We start from the raw sequence: 23,368 nt of genomic DNA on the forward strand, positions 1-23,368 counted from the left end.
CCCTGAAAATGGTCAGTCAGGTGGACAGGTGTATTGAGGGTGTGCAGCGTAGGTTTACTAGGTTAATTCCTGGAATGGCGGAACTGTCATATGTTGAAAGACTCGAGCGACTAGGTTTGTATACACTGGAATTTAGAAGGATGAGAGGGGATCTTATCGAAACGTATAAGATTATTAAGGGGTTGGACATGTTAGAGGCAGGAAACATGTTCCCAATGTTGGGGGAGTCCAGAACCAAGGGCCACAGTTTAAGAATAAGGGGTAGGCCATTTAGAGCAGAGATGAGGAAAACTTTTTTAGTCAGAGAGTTGTGAATCTGTGGAATTCTCTGCCTCAGAGGGCAGTGGAGGCCAATTCTCTGAATACATTCAAGAGAGAGCTAGATAGAGCTCTTAAGGATAGCGGAGTCAGGGGGTATGGGGAGAAAGCAGGAACGGGGTACTGATTGAGAATGATCAGCCATGAACACATTGAATGGCGGTGCTGGCTCGAAGGGCCGAATGGCCTACTCCTGCACCTATTGTCTATTGACAGCGCGGTGTGGGATGTGTTTGGCTTGCTTTACTTCACTAGGAAGGATATAGAGTACAAACATTGCCACATCATCATGCAGCTGAGCAAGTCGTTAGTTTTAGAGGGATTAGGGCCAAATGTAGGTAAAAGGGACCAGCCCAATATGCCAACTTAGTTGGTATGGACAAGGTTTCCATGCTGCACAGCTCTATGACTTTCTGACCGGTATTTATATGATGATAGATGACTGGCACTCACTGTGTGACCCAAAATGATTTATTATTATTGTCATGTGCACCAACAGGAAACTATAATACTCCCCTGCACTGTACTGAAGGGAGACTGTGTGACCATCACACAGCACAGTAATATAAAGACAAGGCACCTCAATCTGCTCTGTGGGGCAACAGATTTCCAACACCAACCCCTCTGCTGTACAGATAAAGACAGGAACACCCCCTGCACTACACTGTGAAATCACAGCCCAGTACAGACCACACAGCCTGTGGACAGAGAGCTTTGCACCAGCCACTCCCAACACTGTAAGGGCACAGACTCGCACAAACCACCTCAGGACTGCATGGAGACTGCCCAGTACAGCTCCAGCACTGACAGTAGGGAGATGGACAAAGGGAATCCAATCACAGTCCTGCAGGGATACAGATTGTTGCAATCTCAGACTGTAACACGGTCCATACCATCATGGAAGAGGAAAAAAATAGTCAAGGCAAATGTGGGTCCCTTGAAGACAGAAGCAGGGGAATTTATTATGGGGAACAAAGAAATGGCAGACGAGTTAAACCGTTACTTTGGATCTGTCTTCACTGAGGAAGATACACACAATCTCCCAAATGTTCTAGGGGCCGGAGAACCTAGGGTGATGGAGGAACTGAAGGAAATCCACATTAGGCAGGAAATGGTTTTGGGTAGACTGATGGGACTGAAGGCTGATAAATCCCCAGGGCCTGATGGTCTGCATCCCAGAGTACTTAAGGAGGTGGCTCTAGAAATAGTGGAAGCATTGGAGATCATTTTTCAATGTTCTATAGATTCAGGATCAGTTCCTGTGGATTGGAGGATAGCAAATGTTATCCCACTTTTTAAGAAAGGAGGGAGAGAGAAAACGGGTAATTATAGACCAGTTAGTCTGACATCAGTGGTGGGGAAGATGCTGGAGTCAATTATAAAAGACGAAATTGCTGAGCATTTGGATAGCAGTAACGGGATCATTCCGAGTCAGCATGGATTTACGAAGGGGAAATCATGCTTGACAAATCTACTGGAATTTTTTGAGGATGTAACTAGGAAAATTGACAAGGGAGAGTCAGTGGATGTGGTGTACCTCGACTTTCAGAAAGCCTTCGACAAGGTCCCACATCGGAGATTAGTGGGCAAAATTAGGGCACATGGTATTGGGGGTAGGGTACTGACATGGATAGAAAATTGGTTGACAGACAGAAAGCAAAGAGTGGGGATAAATGGGTCCCTTTCGGAATGGCAGGCAGTGACCAGTGGGGTACCGCAAGGTTCGGTGCTGGGACCCCAGCTATTTACGATATACATTAATGACTTAGACGAAGGGATTAAAAGTACCATTAGCAAATTTGCAGATGATACTAAGTTGGGGGGTAGTGTGAATTGTGAGGAAGATGCAATAAGGCTGCAGGGTGACTTGGACAGGTTGTGTGAGTGGGCGGATACATGGCAGATGCAGTTTAATGTAGATAAGTGTGAGGTTATTCACTTTGGAAGTAAGAATAGAAAGGCAGATTTTATCTGAATGGTGTCAAGTTAGGAGGAGGGGGAGTTCAACGAGATCTGGGTGTCCTAGTGCATCAGTCAATGAAAGGAAGCATGCAGGTACAGCAGGCAGTGAAGAAAGCCAATGGAATGTTGGCCTTCGTAACAAGAGGAGTTGAGTATAGGAGCAAAGAGGTCCTTCTACAGTTGTACCAGTCCCTGGTGAGACCGCACCTGGAGTACTGTGTGCAGTTTTGGTCTCCAAATTTGAGGAAGGATATTCTTGCTATGGAGGGCGTGCAGCGTAGGTTCACTAGGTTAATTCCCGGAATGGCGGGACTGTCGTATGTTGAAAGGCTGGAGCGATTGGGCTTGTATACACTGGAATTTAGAAGGATGAGGGGGGATCTCATTGAAACATATAAGATAATTAGGGGATTGGACACATTAGAGGCAGATAACATGTTCCCAATGTTGGGGGAGTCCAGAACAAGGGGCCACAGTTTAAGAATAAGGGGTAGGCCATTTAGAACGGAGATGAGGAGGAACTTTTTCAGTCAGAGGGTGGTGAAGGTGTGGAATTCTCTGCCTCAGAAGGCAGTGGAGGCCATTTCATTGGATGCTTTCAAGAGAGAGCTGGATAGAGCTCTTAAGGATAGCGGAGTGAGGGGGTATGGGGAGAAGGCGGGAACGGGGTACTGATTGAGAGTGATCAGCCATGATCGCATTGAATGGCGGTGCTGGCTCGAAGGGCTGAATAGCCTACTCCTGCACCTATTGTCTATTGTCTATTGTCTATCCCCTCCAAACTGGTTACCAAGCTCAGGGAACTGGGTCTCTGCACATCCATATGCAACTGCATCAAATTCCTGGGCATGCACATTTCTGAAGATCTGTCCTGGCCCGAGCACATTGATGCAATCATAAAGAAAGTGCATCAATGTTTATACTTCTAAGATTCAGGAAATTCAGTATGTTAACAAACACATTGGACTTACCATCACCGGAGCCGGCCGTCTTCGGAGGCTGCGGGAGCGGCTGCGACTCGCCTTAGGTTCGGGCCGCGTGGATTCCGACATCGGGAACTCCGGCAGCGGCAGCATGTTCGCCCACCCCGGATCGCGGGGCTTGGGGCGCGGACATTTCACCGTCCGGCGCGGCCTAAGATGGCTGCGGGATATTTCTCTGCTGGGCGGGGGTTTCAATGTCGGGAGCCACGACCGCCCCGACGTGCAGCAACAGCGGCAGCAGCAGCGTGTTCGCCCGCCCCGGATCGGACTTATCATCAGCGGAGCCGGCCGTCTTCGGAGGCTGCGGGAGCGGCTGCGACGCGACGCGCCTTGGGCTTGGCCCGCTGTGGACCGTCCGGTGCGGCCTGCAACCACAACAACCTGACTGCGGGCGAGGACAGCAGGAGAAGGGAAAGACATTGTGGCCTTCCATCACAGTGAGGAGAGAGAGGACTGGAGGAGACTCACTGTGATGGATGTTTCTTTGATGGATGTTTCTTTTTTTGTGTGTTTTTGGGGTTGGGTGGTTTGAGTGCCTGTTTGATGCTTTTATTGTTGGACTGTGTTTTTGGGGGTTTTGGGGTGTGTGATTTGAATGCCTATTTAATGCTTCTATTGTTGGACTGTGTTTTGGGGGGTTTTTGGGGTTGGGTAATTTGGGTGCCTGTTTAGTGCTTTTATTGTTGGACTGTGGGTGATTGAATTAACATTTTGTTAAAGATGGCCGCGCCGTTGTGTTTGGCTGCCTGCCACTGTATGTTTCTTTTTTTCCTAGTCAGATGTGCAGCACTTTGGTCAACGTGGGTTGTTTTTAAATGTGCTATACAAATAAATTGACTTGACTTGACTTGACATTATTGAACTTCTACAGGTGTACAGAAGAGAATATATTGACTGGTTGCACCATGGCCTGGTTCAGCAACTTGAAACGCCCAGGATCAAAGATGATTGCAAAAATGGATGAACACTGCCCAGTCCATAGGCACTAAAAGCTGGAGTAACTCAGCGGGACAGGCAGCATCTCCGGAGAGAAGGAATGGGTGACGTTTCGGGTCGAGACCCTTCTTCAGACTGGTTAAGGACAATGGAAACGATATAAACGGTGATATGGAGAGGTAAAGAATAATGAATGTAAGATATGCAAAAAAGTAACAACGATAAAAGAAACAGGACATTGTTAGCTGCTTGTAGGGTGAAAATGAAAAACTAATGCAACTTGGATGGGGGAGGGATAGAGAGAGAGGGAATCTCGGAGCTACCTGAAGAGAGAAACATAGAAAAATAGATGTAGGAGTAGGCCATTCGCCCTTCGAGCCAGATCAATGTGATCAGTACCCCGTCCCGGCTTTCTCCCCATGTTCCTTGACTCCTTCAGCCCCGAGATCTAAATCTAACTCTCTCTTGAAAACATCCAGTGAGTTGGCCTCCACAGCCTTCTCTGGCTGAAAAAGTTTTACCTCATCTCAGTCCTAAATGGCCGCCCCCTTATTCTTAAACTGTGACCCCTGGTTCTGGACTCCCCAACATCAGGAGCATTTTTCTGCATCAAGCCTGTCCAATCCCTTAAGAATTTTATATGTATCTACAAGGTCCCGTCTCATCCTTCTCAATTCCAGTGAATACAAGACCAGTCAACCCATTCTTTGACCAGTCAACCCATTAATCTGAGAATTAATCTGGTGAACCTTCTCTGCACTCCCTCAATAGCATTAATGTCCTTCCTCAAATAAGACATAAATTGCACACAATACTCCAGGGTTGGTTTCACCAGGGCCCTGTACAACCTGCTTGCTCCTAACTCAAATCCTCTCACAATGAAGGCCAACAGCTTTCTTCACTGCCCGTTGTTCCTGCATGCTTACTTTCAGTGTTTGATGTACAAGCACACCCTGGTCGTGTTGCACCGCCCCTTTTCCGAATCTGACACCATTCCGATAATAATCTGCCTTCCTGTACGCCACCAAAGTGGATAACCTCACATGGAGTAACTCAGCGGGTCAGGCAGCATCTCTGGACAGAAGGAATGGGTGACGATTCGGGTCAAAACCCTTCTTCAGACTGATGTTATGTGAGGGGGTGGGAGAAAGATAGAATGTAGTCGAAGACAATAAGACTAGTGTTTTTTTCTTTCATGCTCTTTTCCCCCCTTTTAATTAACCCCTTTCTCCTCCTCTATTGTGTTCTAAATTTCTCCCACTCCTCCAGTTTGCTGCTTCCTCTGGCCAATTCATATGCCTCTTCCTTGGATTTAACACTTCCCTTGATTTCCCTTGTGAGCCACTGTTGAGCCGCCTTCCCCATTTTATTTTTTTCGCCAGACAGGCATGAACATTTTTTGGAGTTCATCCATGCGGTCTTTAAATCTTTGCCATTGCATCTCCTGATTAACCAAGCCAATTCCCAACTCATACCATCAAAGTCTCCTTTGTTCAAGTTCAGTATCCCAGTCTCTGAATCAACCGTCTCACTATCCATCCTAATGCAGAATTCCAACATATTATGATCACTGTTGCCCAAGGGGCTTTGCACAACAAGATCGCTAACTAATCCTGCCTCATTATACAATACCCGGACTAGGATGACCTGCCCTCTAGTCGGTTCCTCAACATGTTGGCTTAAACAACCATCTTGTTTAGCCCATGGTTGGCCCAATCTATATGTAGATTAAAGTCACTCATGATATCTGCTGTACCTTTAATACACACATCCCTAATTTCCTGCTTTATGCAACCCCCAAACTCCCTGCTGCTGTTTGGTGGTCTGTCTACAACTCCAACAAGCATTTTCTGCCCTTGGCTATTTCGCAGTTCTACCTATATCGATTCTACAACATCCAAGCTAATGTCTCTCCTTGTGATTGCATTCATCTCCTCTTTAACCAGCAATGCCACCCCATGTCCTCTTCCTTTCTTTCTATCCTTCCTGAATATTGAATACTCCTGCATGTTTAGCTCCCAGCCTTGGTCACCTTCAAGCCATGTCTCCGTAATTCCAACCAGCCCGCCTGAACCTACCTGATCTCCTGGTTGCCGGACACTTTAATTCTCCTTCCCATTCCTACACAGACCTTTCTGTCCTTGGTCTCCTCCATTGTCAGAGTGAGGCTAAACGCAAATTGGAGGAACATCATCTCATATTTTGATGGGGCAGCTTACATCTCAGTGGTATGAATAGTGATTTCCCTCACTTCAGGTAGCCCCGTCATTCCCTCTCTAACCCTCCCCCACCCAAGTCACACTAGCTTCTCATTTTCACCCTACAAACAGCTCACAATGGTCTGTTTGCTTTATCATCATTATCTTTTTGCATGTCTTTCATTCATTGTTCTTTCTTTATCTCTCCATTTCACAGTCTATATCTCTTGTTTCCCTTATCCCTAACCAATCTGAAGAAGGGTCTCGACTCGAAACGTCACCCATTCCTTCTCTCCAGAGATGCTGCCTGTCCCACTAAGTTACTCCAGCTTTTTGTGTCAATCTTCTGTTTAAACCAGCATCTGCAGTTCCTTCTTCCACACTGCCCAGTCCATAACGGCTACTGACCTCCCCACTGTCAAAGTGATCTAGCGGAGTCACAGGCTCATGAAGGCAACCAGCATCATCAGAGACCAACATCAACCTTGCCATGCACTCATTTCACCAATGTCATTGGCAAGGTGGTTTCGGAGCTGGAAAACTCTAACGTCCAGATTTTGGACCAGGTTATTCCCAACATCATCTGGCTATTACACACTACAAACTCCAAATAAGCCCCATAGCTACATTGACTTGGGACAATTAATTTTGGCTTTGCACTATTATTGTTCTTTTTATCTACTGAACTTCACAGTTGTTGGTTATTATGACGTTTGCACAGTACAATGTTTATATATCTGTTTTGCTGCTGCAGGAAAGAATTTCACTAATATATTCCTTTATTCGTCCCACACCGGGGAAATTTACTGCTCTGTTTCAGGATACAGTATCTGACAATAAAACACTCTTGACTTGACTCTTGAGGACACAGGCCCTTGCAACACGGGCCGTTGCACTGTGAGGACACAGGCCTTTACAACACGGGCCGTTGCACTGTGAGGACACAGGCCCTAACAACACGGGCCGTTGCACTGTGAGGACACAGGCCTTTACAACACGGGCCGTTGCACTGTGAGGACACAGGCCTTTACAACATGGGCCGTTGCACTGTGAGGACACAGGCCCTTACAACACGGGCCGTTGCACTGTAGGATTTTGCAATGTGAAGATACAGGCCAACAAACAAAACACCAGTGGATTTTACGGGTACAGGCATTTAAATAGCCACATTGCATGGACTTTGTATCTCCCAGCATGATGCAGACACAGGTGTCACCATCAGACCACTGTATGAGCTGCACTATCAGGACAGAGAATATACAAACCACAGTCCTGCAGCTTGAGGATACAACCAAATAAATATCGCACACTGCATTGCGGAGAAACAGTCAGCAGTGGACAACAAGGACAATCAACTTTGCAGCACTGAGAACTTCACAAGAAGATCTATAAATACACATAGCACTGTAGAGAGCACACAAATCTGTTCATACCCAGCACAGAATTACCATGGTTGATCATTGCAACATCCACAATATTTGAGATAAATTTTTTATTGGAGATAGGTACATCTTTACAGTCATACATTTTTAAATTGATAATATTGTCAATTATTATTATATTGTCTCCAATACCTTTTGCCCCCTTTTTTTTTTAAAACTAGATAGAACTAAAGAAATAGATGAAGTAAAGAAAGAAAAGAGAGAGAAGCAAAATAAAAACAAAAACAAAAACAAATTATAAAGATAAGGAAAAAGTTAGTTAAAGAAGAATGGAAAAATTTATTAAAATAACAAAAACTTCATTCGAGATATATACGTACATTTCAAAGTATAGCATTTCATCCATTCTTTAGTCCGAGTGCTAGTCAGGTTCCTGTGCTGAACCATTCTGACCCTTTAAGTAATCAATAAAGGGAGACCATATTCCAATGAATAATTCCTGTTTGTCCAACAGGGAAAATCTGATTCTTTCCACGTTTAAGGTCTCCGTCATTTCTATAATCCACATTTTGATTGTGGGGACCGTAGGGCCTTTCCAAAATTTTAGAATTAATTTTTTTCCCGTTATTAAACTATAATCCATAAAGTTTCTTTGTATTGTTCTAAATGTTTGATTTAATTCTAATATTCCGAGTATAATTAATTTTGGATCTGGGTCCAATTGTGTGCTGGTTACTTTAGATATTATGCTAAAAATATTTACCCAGAATTTTTTAATTTTTATACAGTTTGCGAACATATGAAATAATGTAGCTTCTAAATGTTGACATTTATCACATTTAGGTGAGATAAGTTGGAAAATTTTATGTAGTTTTGTTTTTGAATAGTGTAACCTATGTATTACTTTAAATTGTATTAGAGAATGTCTGGCGTTTAGTGAACACTGATGTATATGTTGCAAACTTTCTTCCCAAGTATCTTTCGTAATTACTTGGTTTAATTCTTTTTCCCATTTTTGTCTGTATAAGTCCGTGGAGGGAATGTCACTGTCTAATAAGATATTATATATATAAGATATTAATTTTTCTGTATTAGGATGTTTGTTCCAACATTCATCAAGAATTTCTGAATTTCTAATTCGAAAATTTTGGGAGTTCGATTTTACATAATCTCTAAGTTGAAGATATCTGAAATAATCATTTCCACGAAGACCATAAGTCTGTTGCAACTCCTGAAATGTCAGAAAGGTGCCTTCCTTATAAAGTTGTCCCATATTTTTAATTCCATAATCCTTCCATTGTGTAAAACCCCTGTCTACCCATGAAGGCTTAAACAAAGGATTATTCACAATTGGAAGAAAAAGTGATAAATTATCTAATTTTAATGTCTTTTTTAATTGTTTCCAAATTCGTGTAGCACTAAATATTATAGGGTTTTCCCTATAAATTTTTTTGTTTAATTTAGACGTAGCAAATAATATCGAACCAATATCAAAAGGTAAACAATCTTCCTTTTCCATTTTTAACCAGTCTGGTTGATGATCTATTTCTTCCAACCAGAAATTCATATTTTTAATATTAACTGCCCAGAAATAAAACAAAAAATTGGGTAAAGCCAGGCCTCCATTTATTTTTGATTTACACAAGTGTCTTTTGTTTATCCTATGATTCTTATAATCCCAGATAAAATCATTAACAATAGAGTCCAATTTTTTAAAAAAGTTTTTTGTCAGATATATCGGAATTGTCTGAAAAAGGTATAATATTTGCGGTAAAAAAATCATTTTTATGGCATTAATTTTGCCAACCATTGAGATAGGGAGTGTTTTCCAATATTGAATATTCTTATGTAGTTTGTTCAATAATGGGGGGAAATTTGCTTTAAATAATGATGTATATATCTTAGTTACATAGATACCTAGATATTTAAATTTTTCATTTACTATTTTAAATGGAAATTGTTGTATTATCTGTTTATTATGTTCCCTTATTGGCATAATTTCGCTTTTATTCCAATTTATTCTGTATCCTGAAAATGAACCAAATTGGGTTATTAACTTTAATAGGTTTGGAATACTAATTTCTGGTTTTGTGATGTAAATTAATACGTCATCTGCGTATAGAGAAATTTTATTCACTGTATCCTTTGTGTTATATCCATGTATTTCCGGATGCCCCCTAACTCTTTCTGCCAGTGGCTCAATAGCAAGCGCAAATAATAATGGGGATAACGGGCATCCTTGTCTACAACCTCTAGATAGGCTAAATTTCGATGACAACCTTTGGTTTGTAAATATTCTGGCCGTGGGATTTGTATATAACAGTTTTATCCATGTACAGAATTTCTCCCCTAGCTGCATATTTTCCATCACCGAAAATAAATAAGACCATTCAACCTGATCAAATGCTTTTTCAGCATCAAGTGAGATTATTGCTAGATCTTCATTAATAATTCTCTTGGAATATATAATATTAAATAATCTTCTTAGATTATAGTATGAGTATCGTTTCTGAATGAAGCCTGTTTGGTCAGGGTGTATTAATTTATTCATCACTGTACTTAATCTATACGCTAGTATTTTAGTTAAAATTTTTTGATCTGTATTTAAAAGTGCAATTGCTCTGTATGATCCCGGATCTTCCGGATCTTTATCAGCTTTAGGAATGAGTGTTATTATAGATTCATTTAGAGTGTCTGGAAGTTTCTGTTGAGTATATATATACTCATACAGTCTATGTAAACGTGGGCTAAGCAAATCATAAATTTTTTTATAAAATTCGGAGCCTAAACCATCTGGTCCTACTGCTTTACCATTTTTTAAAGAACCAATAGACTCCTCAATATCCTTTGTCGTAATCTCCCTTTCTAATACTTCTCTATCGTTTGAATCTAAACCTTTTAAATTACATTTTTTTTAAAAGTCTGCTATTCCTTCTGATTGTGCTACGGTTTTAGTTGAATAAAGGCTCTGATAATATTGGAGAAATCTATCATTTATGTCCTTGGGCATTTTTAATAATTCTCCTGTCTCTGTTCTAATTTTATGAATTATTTTTTCCCCTTCCATTTTTCGTAACTGACGTGCTAATAGTTTTTGTGGTTTGTCTCCAAATTCAAAATGTAATTGTTTTGTTTTTTGATAGAGTTTTATTACTTGTTCTGAATACATTTTATTTAATTTATATTTCAATACCGCAATTTTATTATATTTTAGAGTAGATGGCATTCTCGCATTTTCTATATCTAGTTGTTTGATTTCACTTTCCAATGTTTGTTGCTTAATCCTGTTCTCTTTATTGTAAAAAGCTTGAGCAGAAATTAATGTACCTCGAACATACGCTTTAAACGTTTCCCACATAAGAGAAATAGGTGTGTCAGGGTTGTCATTTGCCTCAAAAAATATTTGAATCTGTTTAATAATATATTCCTGGCATGACTTTTCGTTCACAATTTGTGGGTTAAATCTCCAATATGCTTGTTTCTCGGACATTCCATTTAATTTAATCATGAATGTTAAAGGTGCATGATCTGAGATTATAATATTATGGTATTTTGAATTATAAGTAAGTGAGATAAGTTTAGCGTCGACCAAAAAATAATCTATTCTTGAATAGGTTTTATGTACAGGTGAATAAAATGAGTATTCTCGTCCAGTTGGGTTTTCCACTCTCCAAACATCTTTAATATTACTAGTGTCCATATATGCATTTAATAAGTCACTGGAATGTGATTTGGTTTTCCTTTGTCTTGTTGATCTGTCTAAATAGGAATCTAAAGTACAATTTAAATCTCCTCCAATTACTAAATTATGTTGTGCCATTTCCGGAATGCAGTTAAATATTTTCTTAAAGAACAGTGGACTATCAAAGTTTGGTCCATATACATTAACAAAAATCATTTTTTGTGCATTTAATTCTCCTATTACAATAATGTATCTGCCATCCTTATCGGTTATAGTTGATGTATGTTTGAATAAAGTACCTTTCCGAAATAATATTGCTACGCCTCTTGATTTATGTGTAAAAGAAGAATGATATGTTTTATCTATCCATTTAGCTTTCAGCCTATGCTCAGCATCTTTTTTTAAATGTGTTTCTTGGATGAAAATCACGTCAGCTTTAATTGCTTTTAAATGTGCTAATACTTTACCTCTCTTAATTGGTTCATTAATACCTTTAACGTTCCAACTGCAAAACGTTATTCCTTCGTTCCCCGTATTCATTTTTAAATCTTGCATTTTTTTGTCTATGGGGGTCTATAATAGAGCCAATGGTTCAGTTCAACAGACCCGACCCCGCCCCCGAACACTGAATAGATGAATTTTAAGACTCTTAAATGCCTCTCACATATATATCTCCTTTGCTCCAATTTATAACTCCGTTCAAACTGAAAATAATAATGATAGTTTGTAATAGAAAAAAAAAGAGAATAGATTAAGAAATTAGTATTGTGCACAAAGAAGGAAAAAACTACATCTAATGTTAGTGCAGTTAGTGCTAGCCATACTAGCATGGCTACCCATCTACCGACTTCCGTAGTTGATGTTTCGAACTTATCCAGCCCCTTTGTTTCTTGGAACTTGTGTTCCATAGCAATATTTTACCGGGGGTATATCTAGTTCCAATAGTCGGAAGAGTTATGATACAAATAATAAAACCCAGAGTTAAAGGAACAATAAAAGTAAAAATGATAATGAAAATTACTAGCAGGAAAGGAAAGAGAGCAGATTTCCAAACATAACATATAAGATCCAGCTCTGTATTTACCTCTAATCATTCCATTATAAGTAACTTTATAAGTAAGTATTAGTCATTAGTAATAATTATTGATTCTAATTGTTAAAAATACCGCGGTATCATTTTAGTATTCATTAGTTAATTATATTAGTAGCGCAGTTATTAGTATCCATGGCAGAATTTCCGATCCACTTCTTTCTCAGCTTCTTTAGTCATCAATTCAATTCCATGCAGTCCTGCAAAGTCATTTATTCATGATGAGGGATCAGGCATCTTCTCATGACATAAACTTCTTGGCAAAGTCCAATGCTTTCACAGGGTCGGAGAAAAAGTATTCCTTCTTGTCATAAGTAACTCTTAAGGTAGCAGGATAACTCACACCATATTTCAAATCCTCCACTTCCCTCAGAATACTTTTGGTCTCGTTGAATGCTTTTCGTTTCCTTGCAACCTCTGCTGGATAATCTCGGTAAATGCTGATACTGTGACCCTTAAAATCAAGCTTTCTGTTTCTTGATGCTTTTTGCATTATCTCCTCCACAACATAGTCGTTTTGTAATTTTATTATCATTTGTCTTGGGGGTGCGCCTACTCTTGTCTGGCGTCTCATCACTCTATGTGCTCGGGCTAGTTGAGGCTTTTGGTCCAGAGATAAAACTTTTTGCAGTAAGTTTGCAGTGAATTCTCGGATATCTTGATCTTCCTCTTCCCCCTCCGGGACACCCGCAACTCTTAAATTCTGTCTTCTCTGGCGACCTTCCAATTCAATACATTTCTCATTTATTTTGACCATCATATCAGTTAGACGTTGATTTTCTGTAACGAGTTTTGCTGTAGTGTGAGCGCTTGTTTCGGCTAGGTCTTCATACCCAGCACAGAATTACCATGGTTGATCATTGCAACATCCACAATATTAACTGGATTCCCTTTGTGTGAAGGATCAGGGGTAGGGTTTTTAAAAGTGCATCAAGGAGAATGTTTGTTTCAGTACATTAATCGTCTCACTGGGGATGGGGCATTGCCTGTCCCAATCCCAGGCAATGAGGCTGGGGAAGTGGATAAAGTGTCAGTGTGCAATCACTTTTGGGATAGTGAGGGCAACTCAAAGTTTCAAAGTAGTTATGGAAAAAGAAGTATTGTCTGGAAATGAAGTGTCTGAATTGGAGAAAGGACCATTTTATTATCATTATAAAGAACCTGGCAAATGTGGATAGGGAGAAGTGACTTGCAGGGAAATGTACATGTACAGAGAAGTGGGAGTTGTTTCAGAGTTCATGGCCAACATGCTCCATTGGGGCAGAAAGTCCAGGGATTCCTGAATCTCGAGGGATGTTGAGGGATTGATTACATAAATTAAGAAAAGTAGCAAAGAGAGAAGTGGTTCACATGGACATCAAACAGCCTTTGACAAGGTCCCGCGCAGAGACTTCATGAATGGAGAGAGGGGGCTGGGGAGAGAAGGTGGTACTTGTGAAATAAATTAAGAAGGGAAAGAGGAATCTGGAAAATGAGAGGAAAGTGGCAGCTCAGATCAAGGAAAATTTCAGGAAGATTGCTAGGTTGATTATGAGCAAAAGTGTTACCAGGGAAAGAATCAGGCCTGTTTGTTCTCACCTGTGTTCACTTAAAATTCATTGTGGCAGGAGATTTTAAGTATGAAGTGAATTTCTGGAGAACACTCAGATATCTTAGCAGTCACAAAGGTCGATACTTCCCCAGGACTACTTTGTTGGGCATGGAGATGATTACTGGGGCACTGACGGGGAGATTTAAATCTTTACTGGCAACAGCTGAGATGCTAATTGACTGGAAGACAACAAATGAGGCACCTTTATTCAGGAAAGGCAACAGGGATAAGCCAGACAATAACAAGCTAGTTAGTCTTGGGTCAGTTGTGTGGGAACAATTAGATAAAGCTTTGAGTGACGGGAATAATCTGCACTTGGCAGGGATTGTTCAGTAACACTGATTTGCTGGTGGGAGATCCCATCTGACTAATGTAATGGAGATTTAAAAAAAGTAACTAAATAAATTGTTGATGGCTGTTTGGTGGATGTGGTTCACACAGACCTCAGACAGGCATTTGACAAGGTCCCAAACAGAAGGCTGGTCCAAAACATTAGACCCATGGTATTCAAAGTAATGTGACCAAAAGTACCCAAAAGTAGCTTGATGATAAGAGATGGAAGGTGATGGTGGAAGGTTACTTTTGTGATTGAAATCCTGTCAACAGTGGTGTACCACAGGGATCAGTGCTGGGTCCCTTGATGTTTGCATCTTATTTAACAATTCAGATGCAAATACAGGAGGCACGGTTGACAGGTTTGTAGATAACCCTGCTGGTTTTGTTGACAGTGTGCAGTACAGTCTAGGACAATAGAATATGGATCAGCTGGTAAATTGACAAATGGAACATAATCCTGATAAATGTGAGGTGAAGCATTTGCCAGGGTTAAACAAGAGTCATATGTACTCTGAGGAGATATTGTGGAATAAAGAGATCTTGATCGGCTTGCAAAATACTCCTGAACGTGGCGGCACAGTTAGGATGAGTGGTGAAGAAGTTCTGTGGGATATTTGTCTTCGTCAGAACACACGTTTTACTAGAACCTTTTAAAACTTTGGTAAGGGCACAGCTGGAACAGTGTGGACTTTTCTGGTGCTGTATTGTAGGAAGAACGAGATTACACTGGAGAGGAGATTCACCAGGATGTTTACTGGGGTGGAATCATTCAGTTATAAGGAGAGACTGGACAGGCTGGGCTTGATTTCCTTGGAGCAGTGGAAGCTAACCAGGTGAAGATGAATAAGATTGTGTGTGATCATTGTGTACTCCTACCTGGTTTAACTTTCAAAATGCATCACTACACACTTGTCCAAATTAAATTACATTGCCATTCCCATGCCCGCTTTCCCAGTTGATCAGTCTTCAGTTGTAAACATACATACCCTTCTTCACTCTCCACATCTTTGTAGATCTGACCTGGGTCCAGCACTTAAATGCAATCATAAGTAAAGCCTATCAACGTTTCTACCCATAGAAGATTGAGGAGATTCTGTATGTCAACGAATACTCTCATGAACCTCTACAGGTGTACAGTAGAGAGCATATCTCTATCAATGGCTGCATCACTGCCTGGTTCGGCAAATCGAACGCCCAGGAATGAACAAGTTTGCAAAAACAGGTAAACACTCCCAATCAATCATCTGCCCCCATCAAAGGAATCTACAACAGTCGCTACCTCAAAAAGGCAGCTTGCAAAGACCCACACCACCCTGGCTATGCCCTTATTTCACACCTACCATTAAGGCGGTGTGCTGCCTAACATCCAGGTTCAGGAGCTGCTACATCCCAAAAACCATACACTACCCTTCCGTACACAACAACCTCCAAATATGCTCTGAACTATAGATTAGGGGACATTATTGTTGTAAGAATATCTGCCAAAACTTACCTTTCCGCATCAGTCAACCGCTGTTTCATGTTTAGTTTAGTTTAGAGGTACAGCGCGGAAACAGGCCCTTCGGGCCAGCGAGTCAGCAGTCCCACACATGAACACGATCCTACACACACAAGGGATTTTTTTGTACATTTACATTATGCCAATTAACGTCTTTTGAGTGTGGGAGGAAACGGGGAGAACGTACAAACTGCGTACAGGCAAGCACCCCATAGTCAGGATTGAAACCGGGTCTCTGGCGCTGCAAGGCAGTTGGTCTACCGCTACGTCACTGTATACACAACTCAATGTGCAGGGTCGGTTTTCGACAACGACAATGAACACTTTTCCCGCACGAAGCATAGTCGCGAAAGATTAGCCCTTCCACAGACATGGTGAGTGGCTCTGAAAAGAGCCTTTGGGTTACTATGTTCAGTTTCTCTCGCTTACTTGCACGCTCCGCCAGTTTTCTTGGGTAACAGCACGGCCTGGATATTAGGCAGCACACCGCCCTGAGCGATGGTCACCCCTCCCAGCAGCTTGTTGAGCTCCTCGTCGTTGCGGACAGCCAGCTGCAGATGTCTGGGGATGATGCGGCTCTTCTTGTTGTCCCGGGCCGCATTGCCGGCCAGCTCCAGGATTTCTGCCGTCAGATACTCGAGCACAGCAGCCAGATAGACCGGGGCTCCGGCACCAACACGCTGAGCATAGTTGCCCTTTCTCAGGTGCCTGTGTACACGGCCAACCGGGAACTGCAATCCGGCCCGGGACGAGCGAGACTTGGCCTTGGCCCGAGCTTTGCCGCTGGTTTTTCCTCGTCCAAACATCTCCCGAATCTTGCACACGGAGAATGAGAAAATGATCACAGACTCGCCCTTCTTGTACATTTTTGAGGAATCCAGTGAACCGCTGATGATTGGTGAAAAAGCACTTGATCTCATTGGTCAGAAGAATAACCCAATCACTGAACTGTTTTATCTACCAATCAAAACCAGCAACAAAAGCGCTGAAAATAACTGCCAGTCCCTCCAAAACCAGAACTTTGAAATAGCCCGCCAAACTATAAATCTGGATGTCAATACAATTTGTTACATCACATAATCATTGCTTTTCTGTTTATCATTTTTTATCTAAGTGCATTACGTTAAGATGTTAATTATACTACTGCGAGTAAGAATTCTATTATTCCGTTGACGGCACATTTGATAATTAAATACTCTTGATTATTGACCACCTTGAACCTATGCAATACGGCACAACACATTTAATTTACGATTTATTTGGGCCGGCAACCGATCACTAAAAAACGATTCTCGGCATCAATTAGCGATCGGTCACCTTGTAAACGGTGTCGGATTATCGACTGGTCCCTTTTCACAAAAGTCGGAGTTTGGGCTACAGTGTGAAAAGTTCCTCCTTGAAAGACTATGAACGAATTGCCGAGTAGAAATGCAATTCGGAACAGTTACAGAGATGAAGACAGGAGTTAATAAACCGGAATACCCATAATAAATAAAACAACAGCACTAATCAGCTGCCCGTGGGCACAACTTATGGTGACTGGGACAAGCAAACGTGAAGAAGTTCAGTTTTACTTCCGTTTAATGGACAGGAACGTAACATGGATATCGGTAATATCCCGCGTATTGAAACAACATTTCATCACTAAACGTAATGTGAAATAATTTGCCTAGCAAAAATATCCTGAAACAATTCTGCTGCGATTCAATGTCGAAACATTAGTACAACTCTTTCTGCGAGAATGTGGGTGGCTCTGAAAAGAGCCGTTGGGTTTTCGGTATTTTGTCAACAATGTGCGGATCTTTACTTGGAGCTGGTGTACTTGGTCACCGCCTTTGTCCCTTCCGACACGGCGTGCTTGGCCAGCTCCCCGGGAAGAAGCAGGCGCACGGCGGTCTGAATCTCTCGGGAGCTGATGGTAGATCTCTTGTTGTAATGGGCCAGGCGGGAAGCCTCGCCTGCGATGCGCTCAAAAATATCGTTGACGAACGAGTTCATGATGCTCATGGCCTTGGAGGAGATGCTGGTGTCGGGGTGAACTTGCTTCATCACTTTGTAGATGTAGATGGCGTAACTCTCCTTCCTCGATCTCCTGCGCTTCTTGCCCGCTTTGCCTGTTGTTTTGGGCAGAGCTTTCTTGGCGCCCTTCTTGGCAGCTTTTTTTTTTTTTTTAATATCAAAAAATACTTTATTCAAATAATAAATATCATTTACAAAACATCTTTTTTAACAAGCCCATCCGACATTTCCGGAGGTTACATTCGATACAGGCATTCATTTAGACATTTACATACATTTACCCAGTATCCCTTATTTGGAGGGGTGTCTCTCTCCACCACACCCTGCCCCCCATGTCCAGCAGCGGAAGGACCCTAGACTGTGCTCCTCCCCCACAGGGCCTTAGCGATGGCTGCACCAAGCTTCAGTGCGTCCCTCAGCACGTACTCCTGCAGCCTGCAGCGGGCCAGTCGGCAACATTCCTTGACGGACAGCTCGCTCCGCTGGGAGGCCAACAAAGCTCGGGCAGACCAAAGAGCATCTTTCACCGAGTTGATGACCTTCCAGCAGCACTCGATGTCAGTCTCGGAATGCGTCCCTGGGAACAGTCCGTAGATCACAGAGTCCTCCGTGACGGAACTGCTCGGAATGAATCGTGACAGGGACCCCTGCAGACCTCTCCAGACTCTCTTGGCAAAGCCACCGTCTCCTCTCCGTAGCAGCCGTCCCGGAGGCAGCGAGCGCTGGTAGTGAGGTTCCGGCGGTGCTGGAAGGATCTGACTGAGAGGGCTCCCCTCACCGCCAGCCAAGCCAGGTCTTGGTGCTTGTTGGTGAGTTCTGGCGATGAGGTATTTTGCCAGACAAGCTGGGCAGTCTGCTCTGGGAACCACGCCACAGGATCCATGGAGTCATTCCCCTGCAGTGCCTGCAGGACATTCCATGCTGACCACTGCCCGATGGACTTGTGGTCCAAGGTGTTGGTCCGGAAGAACCTTTCCACAAACGACAGATGGTTCGGCAATGTCCAGCTGACTGGCACATTGCGTGGCATCTGCGCCAGGCCCATCCTTCGCAACACCGGGGACAGGTAGAACCTCAGCAGGTAGTGGCATTTGGTGCCCACGTGCCTTGGCTCCACGCTCCGCCTGATGCAGCCACACACGAAGGTGGCCATCAGGATGAGGGCGACATTGGGCACGCTTTTACCCCCGTTGTCTGCCGACTTGTGCATTGTGGCTCGTCGCACCCGGTCCATCGCCGACCCCCAGATGAAGCGGAAGACGGCCCGGGTGATCCCCTTGGCGTAGGAGGGAGGGACGGGCCACACTTGCGCCAAGTACAGCAGCCCCGAGAGCACCTCACACCTGATGACCAGATTTTTTCCCGTGATGGAGAGGGAGCGCTGCTTCCACAGCTCCAGCTTATCCCCACCTTGGCTATCCGCTCCAGCCAATTCTTGTTACATGCCTCAGCCTTCCCGAACCAGATCCCCAGCACCTTCAGGAAGTCAGGCTTGATGGTGAAGAGGATGGAAGATCGGTCGGGCCAGTTGCCAAAGAGCATGGCCTCGCTCTTCGTGCGGTTTACCCTGGCCCCCGTGGCCGACTCAAACTGGTCGCAGACGCTGATCAGTCTGCGGACCGACCCTGGATCCGAGCAGAAGACGGCGACATCGTCCATGTACAGGGAGGCCTTGACCTGAGTGCCCCCACTGCCTGGCAATGTCACTCCTCTTATGCTCGCATCCTTCCTGATGGATTCGGCAAAGGGTTCAATGCAACAGACGAACAAGACAGGGGAGAGAGGGCAACCCTGCCTGACTCCAGACCTGACGGGGAAGCTGTCTGATTCCCATCCATTAATTTGGACTGCACTACAGATATCGGTGTAGAGCAGTTGTATCCACTTCCTGATTCCCTCCCCAAAGCCCATTTTGGAGAGCACGTCCCTCATGTACGTGTGCGATATCCTGTCGAAGGCCTTCTCCTGGTCCAAGCTGACCAGGCAGGCATCCACCCGTCTGTCCTGCACGTAGGCAATGGTATCTCTCAGCAGCACCAGGCTGTCTGAGATTTTCCTGCCAGGTACAGCACAGGTTTGGTCCGGGTGGATCACCTGTCCCAGAGCAGACTTGACCCAGTTGGCGATGGCCTTAGACAGGATCTTGTAGTCTACATTTAACAATGTGATGGGTCTCCAATTCCTTATGTCATTCATCTCCCCCTTCTGCTTGTAGATCAGGGTGATGCTGCCTTTCCTCATAGATTCTGACATGCTGCCGGCTAGAAGTATATCGTTGTACACTTCCAGCAGGTCCGGGCCCACCCAGTCCCACAGAGCCAAGTATAACTCTGCCGGTAAGCCATCGCCTCCGGGAGTTTTACTCGAGTCAAAGGAACGGATGGAGCCAGTCAGCTCCTCCAGGGTCAGTGGTTGGTCCAGACTCTCCCGCTTGCTGTTGTCCAAGACTTCCGTGATGGAGGACAGGACGTTCTGGGAGGCGGTGCTGTCTGTGGTCTTTTTATCGTACAGATCCTTATAAAAGGATCTGCAGATCTTGAGCATGTCTGTCTGCAAGGATGTTACCGAGCCGTCCTCCTCCCTAAGGCTTTTGATCACAGAGCTCCCCCTGTGAACCTTATGGAAGAAGAAACGTGAGCACGTCTCATCCTGCTCAACATGGCGGACCCTGGACTGGAAGATGATCTTGGAGGATTCAGAGGTAAAGAGCCGAGCTTGCTGGCCCTTCAACTCTCTCAGTTCCTCCCTCACATCCACCCCTCTCCTCTGCAGAAGGAGCAGTTGCTGCAAATCTGTCTGGAGTTGACACAATTCCCTCTTACCCTGTCTTGCTCTCTGAACACCTTTGGAGACGAAGAACTTCTTGATGTTCTCCTTTGTTGCCTCCCACCAGAGTGTCGGGGAGTCAAAGAGGGGCCTCACAGTTCTCCAACATGCGTAGTCCCTCTTTAGCTCCTCAACGTTCTCCGGGGTCAACAGCTCCACATTTAACTTCCACGTCCCTCTGCCCGCCTTCCGGTCCTCCTGTAGGTGACAGGTGGCCTGAAGGAGGCAGTGGTCAGAGAAGAACACCGGCGCGAGGTCGGTGTGTCTGACCGTGACGGCCCTCGATGTGAAGAGGAAGTCTATCCGGGACTGGGCTGAACCGTTCGGTCCTGACCAGGTGAACCACGGCTGAGTCCCGCCTGCAGGGTGACTGAAGGCGTCGCGCAGCTTTGCATCTTTGACCGTCTCCACCAGGAGTTTGGAGGTGCCGTCCAGTCTGTGGTTGGCACTGCCGGATCATCCAGCCCCATCGATGATGCAGTTGAAGTCACCGGCCAGGGAAGGTATAACTACAGCAGTCAGAGAGGATATTCTTGCAAGGTCGTCTGTAACAGCTGCTTTCAGGCATTCCCTCGGTGGATTTCAAACACAGAAGTGACCAGAAGCCACTCGGAGCGCGGATTAAATAGGCAGCGCGTCGCCCTATGCTAATGAGGGATGGAGCAGGAGCGGATCGTCATTGGGTGGTTGGAGACATGAATAATTACACCTCCCCGTTACCGCTCTGATTGGATATCTGAGTCTCCAAATTTGAGGCAGAGCACTCTTGCTATTGAGGGCGTGCAGGGTAGGGTTTTTTTTAGATTCTACAGCGCGGAAACAGGTCCTTTCGGCCCACCAAGTCCGCGCCGCCCAGCGATCCCCGCACATTAACACTATCCTACACACACCAGGGACAATTTTTACATTTACCCAGTCAATTAACCTACAAACCTGCACGTCTTTGGAGTGTGGGAGGAAACCGAAGATCTCGGAGAAAACCCACGCAGGTCACGGGGAGAACGTACAAACCCCATACAGACGGCGCCCATAGTCAGGATTGAACCTGAGTCTCCGGCGCTGCATTCGCTGTAAGGCAGCAACTCTACCGCTGCACCACCGTGCCGCAAGGTTCACGAGGTTAATTTCCGGGATGGCTGGACTGTCATATGTTGAACGAATGGAGCAACTGGGCTTGTATACACTGGAATTTCGAAGGATGAGAGGGGATCTTATTGAAACATACAAGATTCTTATGGGATTGGACACGCTAGAGGCAGGAAACATGCTCCCGATGTTGAGGAGTGTAGAACCAGGGGCCACAGTTTACGTCTAAGGGGTAGGCCATTTAGAACGGGGATGAGGTCAATCTTTTTCACCCAGAGAGTTGTGAATCTGTGGAATTCTCTGCCTCAGAAGGCAGTGGAGGCCGATTCTCCGGATGCTTTCAAGAGATAGTTAGATAGAGCTCTTAAAAATAGTGGAGTCAAGGGATATGGTGAGAAGGCAGGAACGGGGTACTGATTGTGGATGATCAGCCATGATCACTGTGACGGTGCTGGCTCAAAGGTATTGTCTATTATGTGGAAGGACCTTACAGAGAGGAGGCGACACTGGGCCTCAAGAAGTGATTGAAGTGTCAGTGGGGAGCCACTGACCATAATTCTACCCGTTTAACAAAAAACAAGTAAATAAATTATATTTCAGACAAACCGTGAGTTTTGATACCACAACTGGAGTCTGTGTCGGGTGTTGGACTGTTTAAAAATACAGGGTAGCTCATGTATGCAAGAAACGAGACGAATCCGATTCCAGGGATCAGAGACTTTGAGGAGCGGCGGCGTCAGCGAGTTTTACAGTTACTGAGCTGGGAAACTACACGCAACCCCCGAGAATCCACAGCACAGGTCGAGCGGAGAGGTAATCCCACCCTGGGAACTGTGCAACGGGCTAACTGTCTGAGCTGTGAATGTGGAGATGTGAACATTGTGTCAGAGTGTGTTAAAGGGGCGGGCGGCTCAGACTGATGTCACTGTGTTTGTGGGTCCGAACACTTCGCCGGATTGTAAAGCTATCAGTGGCACGGGATCGCCCCACATCCCAGCTCAGTCCTGGTGGCGCCGAAAACCCCCCAAAAAAGCCGCAGTCAAAAGGCGAAGGCGGCCAAGAAGCCAGTAAAAAGCCAAGACAAAACGAAATCAGCGAAACCCAAGAAGGCAGCGACCAAAAAGTGAATTGAGAAGCGGACATTGTAAAGACCTGAACCCAACGGCTCTTCTCAGAGCCACCCACATCTCTCAGGAAAGAGCTGATCCAGACTCAAGCGATCCCTGTCCCGGGACAAGCTCAGTGCCAGGGGGGAATCATTTAAATTACCGGGGGTCCCTCGTAACTCGCTGACATTCGCTGCATCCCCCATCCCCCCCCCCCGGTATCCAGTGCCTGGAATAAAACTAAATGGTGTGACTGGGCTCAGCATCACTCGGACTGGGCATACGTTTGGCTTCAAGCTGAATTCAAAGCCGTTTCCTTCTCAATGAGACGATAACACTGACAGAATCCCCGTCT

The 23,368-nt window shown here is 44.4% G+C and overlaps 3 protein-coding genes across 3 annotated transcripts; 1 reads left to right on the forward strand and 2 right to left on the reverse strand.

The window, feature by feature from the left end:
- Positions 1 to 1,093: 1,093 nt before the first annotated feature.
- Positions 1,094 to 7,527, forward strand: LOC144609595 (uncharacterized). Its single transcript, XM_078428098.1, has 3 exons — positions 1,094 to 1,195; positions 3,211 to 4,378; positions 7,218 to 7,527. The coding sequence occupies exons 1-2, from the start codon at positions 1,094 to 1,096 to the stop codon at positions 3,646 to 3,648; spliced, it is 540 nt and encodes a 179-aa protein (XP_078284224.1). The 3' UTR covers positions 3,649 to 4,378; positions 7,218 to 7,527.
- Positions 7,528 to 16,401: 8,874 nt separating this feature from the next.
- Positions 16,402 to 16,782, reverse strand: LOC144609374 (histone H2AX-like). Its single transcript, XM_078427831.1, has one exon. It carries the CDS (start codon positions 16,780 to 16,782, stop codon positions 16,402 to 16,404), a length of 381 nt encoding a protein of 126 aa, XP_078283957.1.
- A 997-nt stretch (positions 16,783 to 17,779) lies between these two features.
- On the reverse strand, positions 17,780 to 18,025 carry LOC144609427 (histone H2B 7-like). Its single transcript, XM_078427905.1, has one exon. It carries the CDS (start codon positions 18,023 to 18,025, stop codon positions 17,780 to 17,782), a length of 246 nt encoding a protein of 81 aa, XP_078284031.1.
- Positions 18,026 to 23,368: the final 5,343 nt, after the last annotated feature.

The sequence above is a fragment of the Rhinoraja longicauda genome, chromosome 34 (assembly GCF_053455715.1).
Source record: "Rhinoraja longicauda isolate Sanriku21f chromosome 34, sRhiLon1.1, whole genome shotgun sequence".
NCBI classification, from domain to species: Eukaryota; Metazoa; Chordata; class Chondrichthyes; order Rajiformes; family Arhynchobatidae; genus Rhinoraja; species Rhinoraja longicauda.

Coding starts and splice junctions, on each gene's coding strand:
- LOC144609427 (XM_078427905.1), bottom strand. CDS start 18,025: ATGAAGCAAGTTCACCCCGACACCAGCATCTCCTCCAAGGCCATGAGC.
- LOC144609374 (XM_078427831.1), bottom strand. CDS start 16,782: ATGTTTGGACGAGGAAAAACCAGCGGCAAAGCTCGGGCCAAGGCCAAG.
- LOC144609595 (XM_078428098.1), top strand. CDS start 1,094: ATGGAGACTGCCCAGTACAGCTCCAGCACTGACAGTAGGGAGATGGAC. Junction 1,196..3,210: donor GATTGTTGCAATCTCAGACT/GTAACACGGTCC, acceptor TATACTTCTAAG/ATTCAGGAAATTCAGTATGT.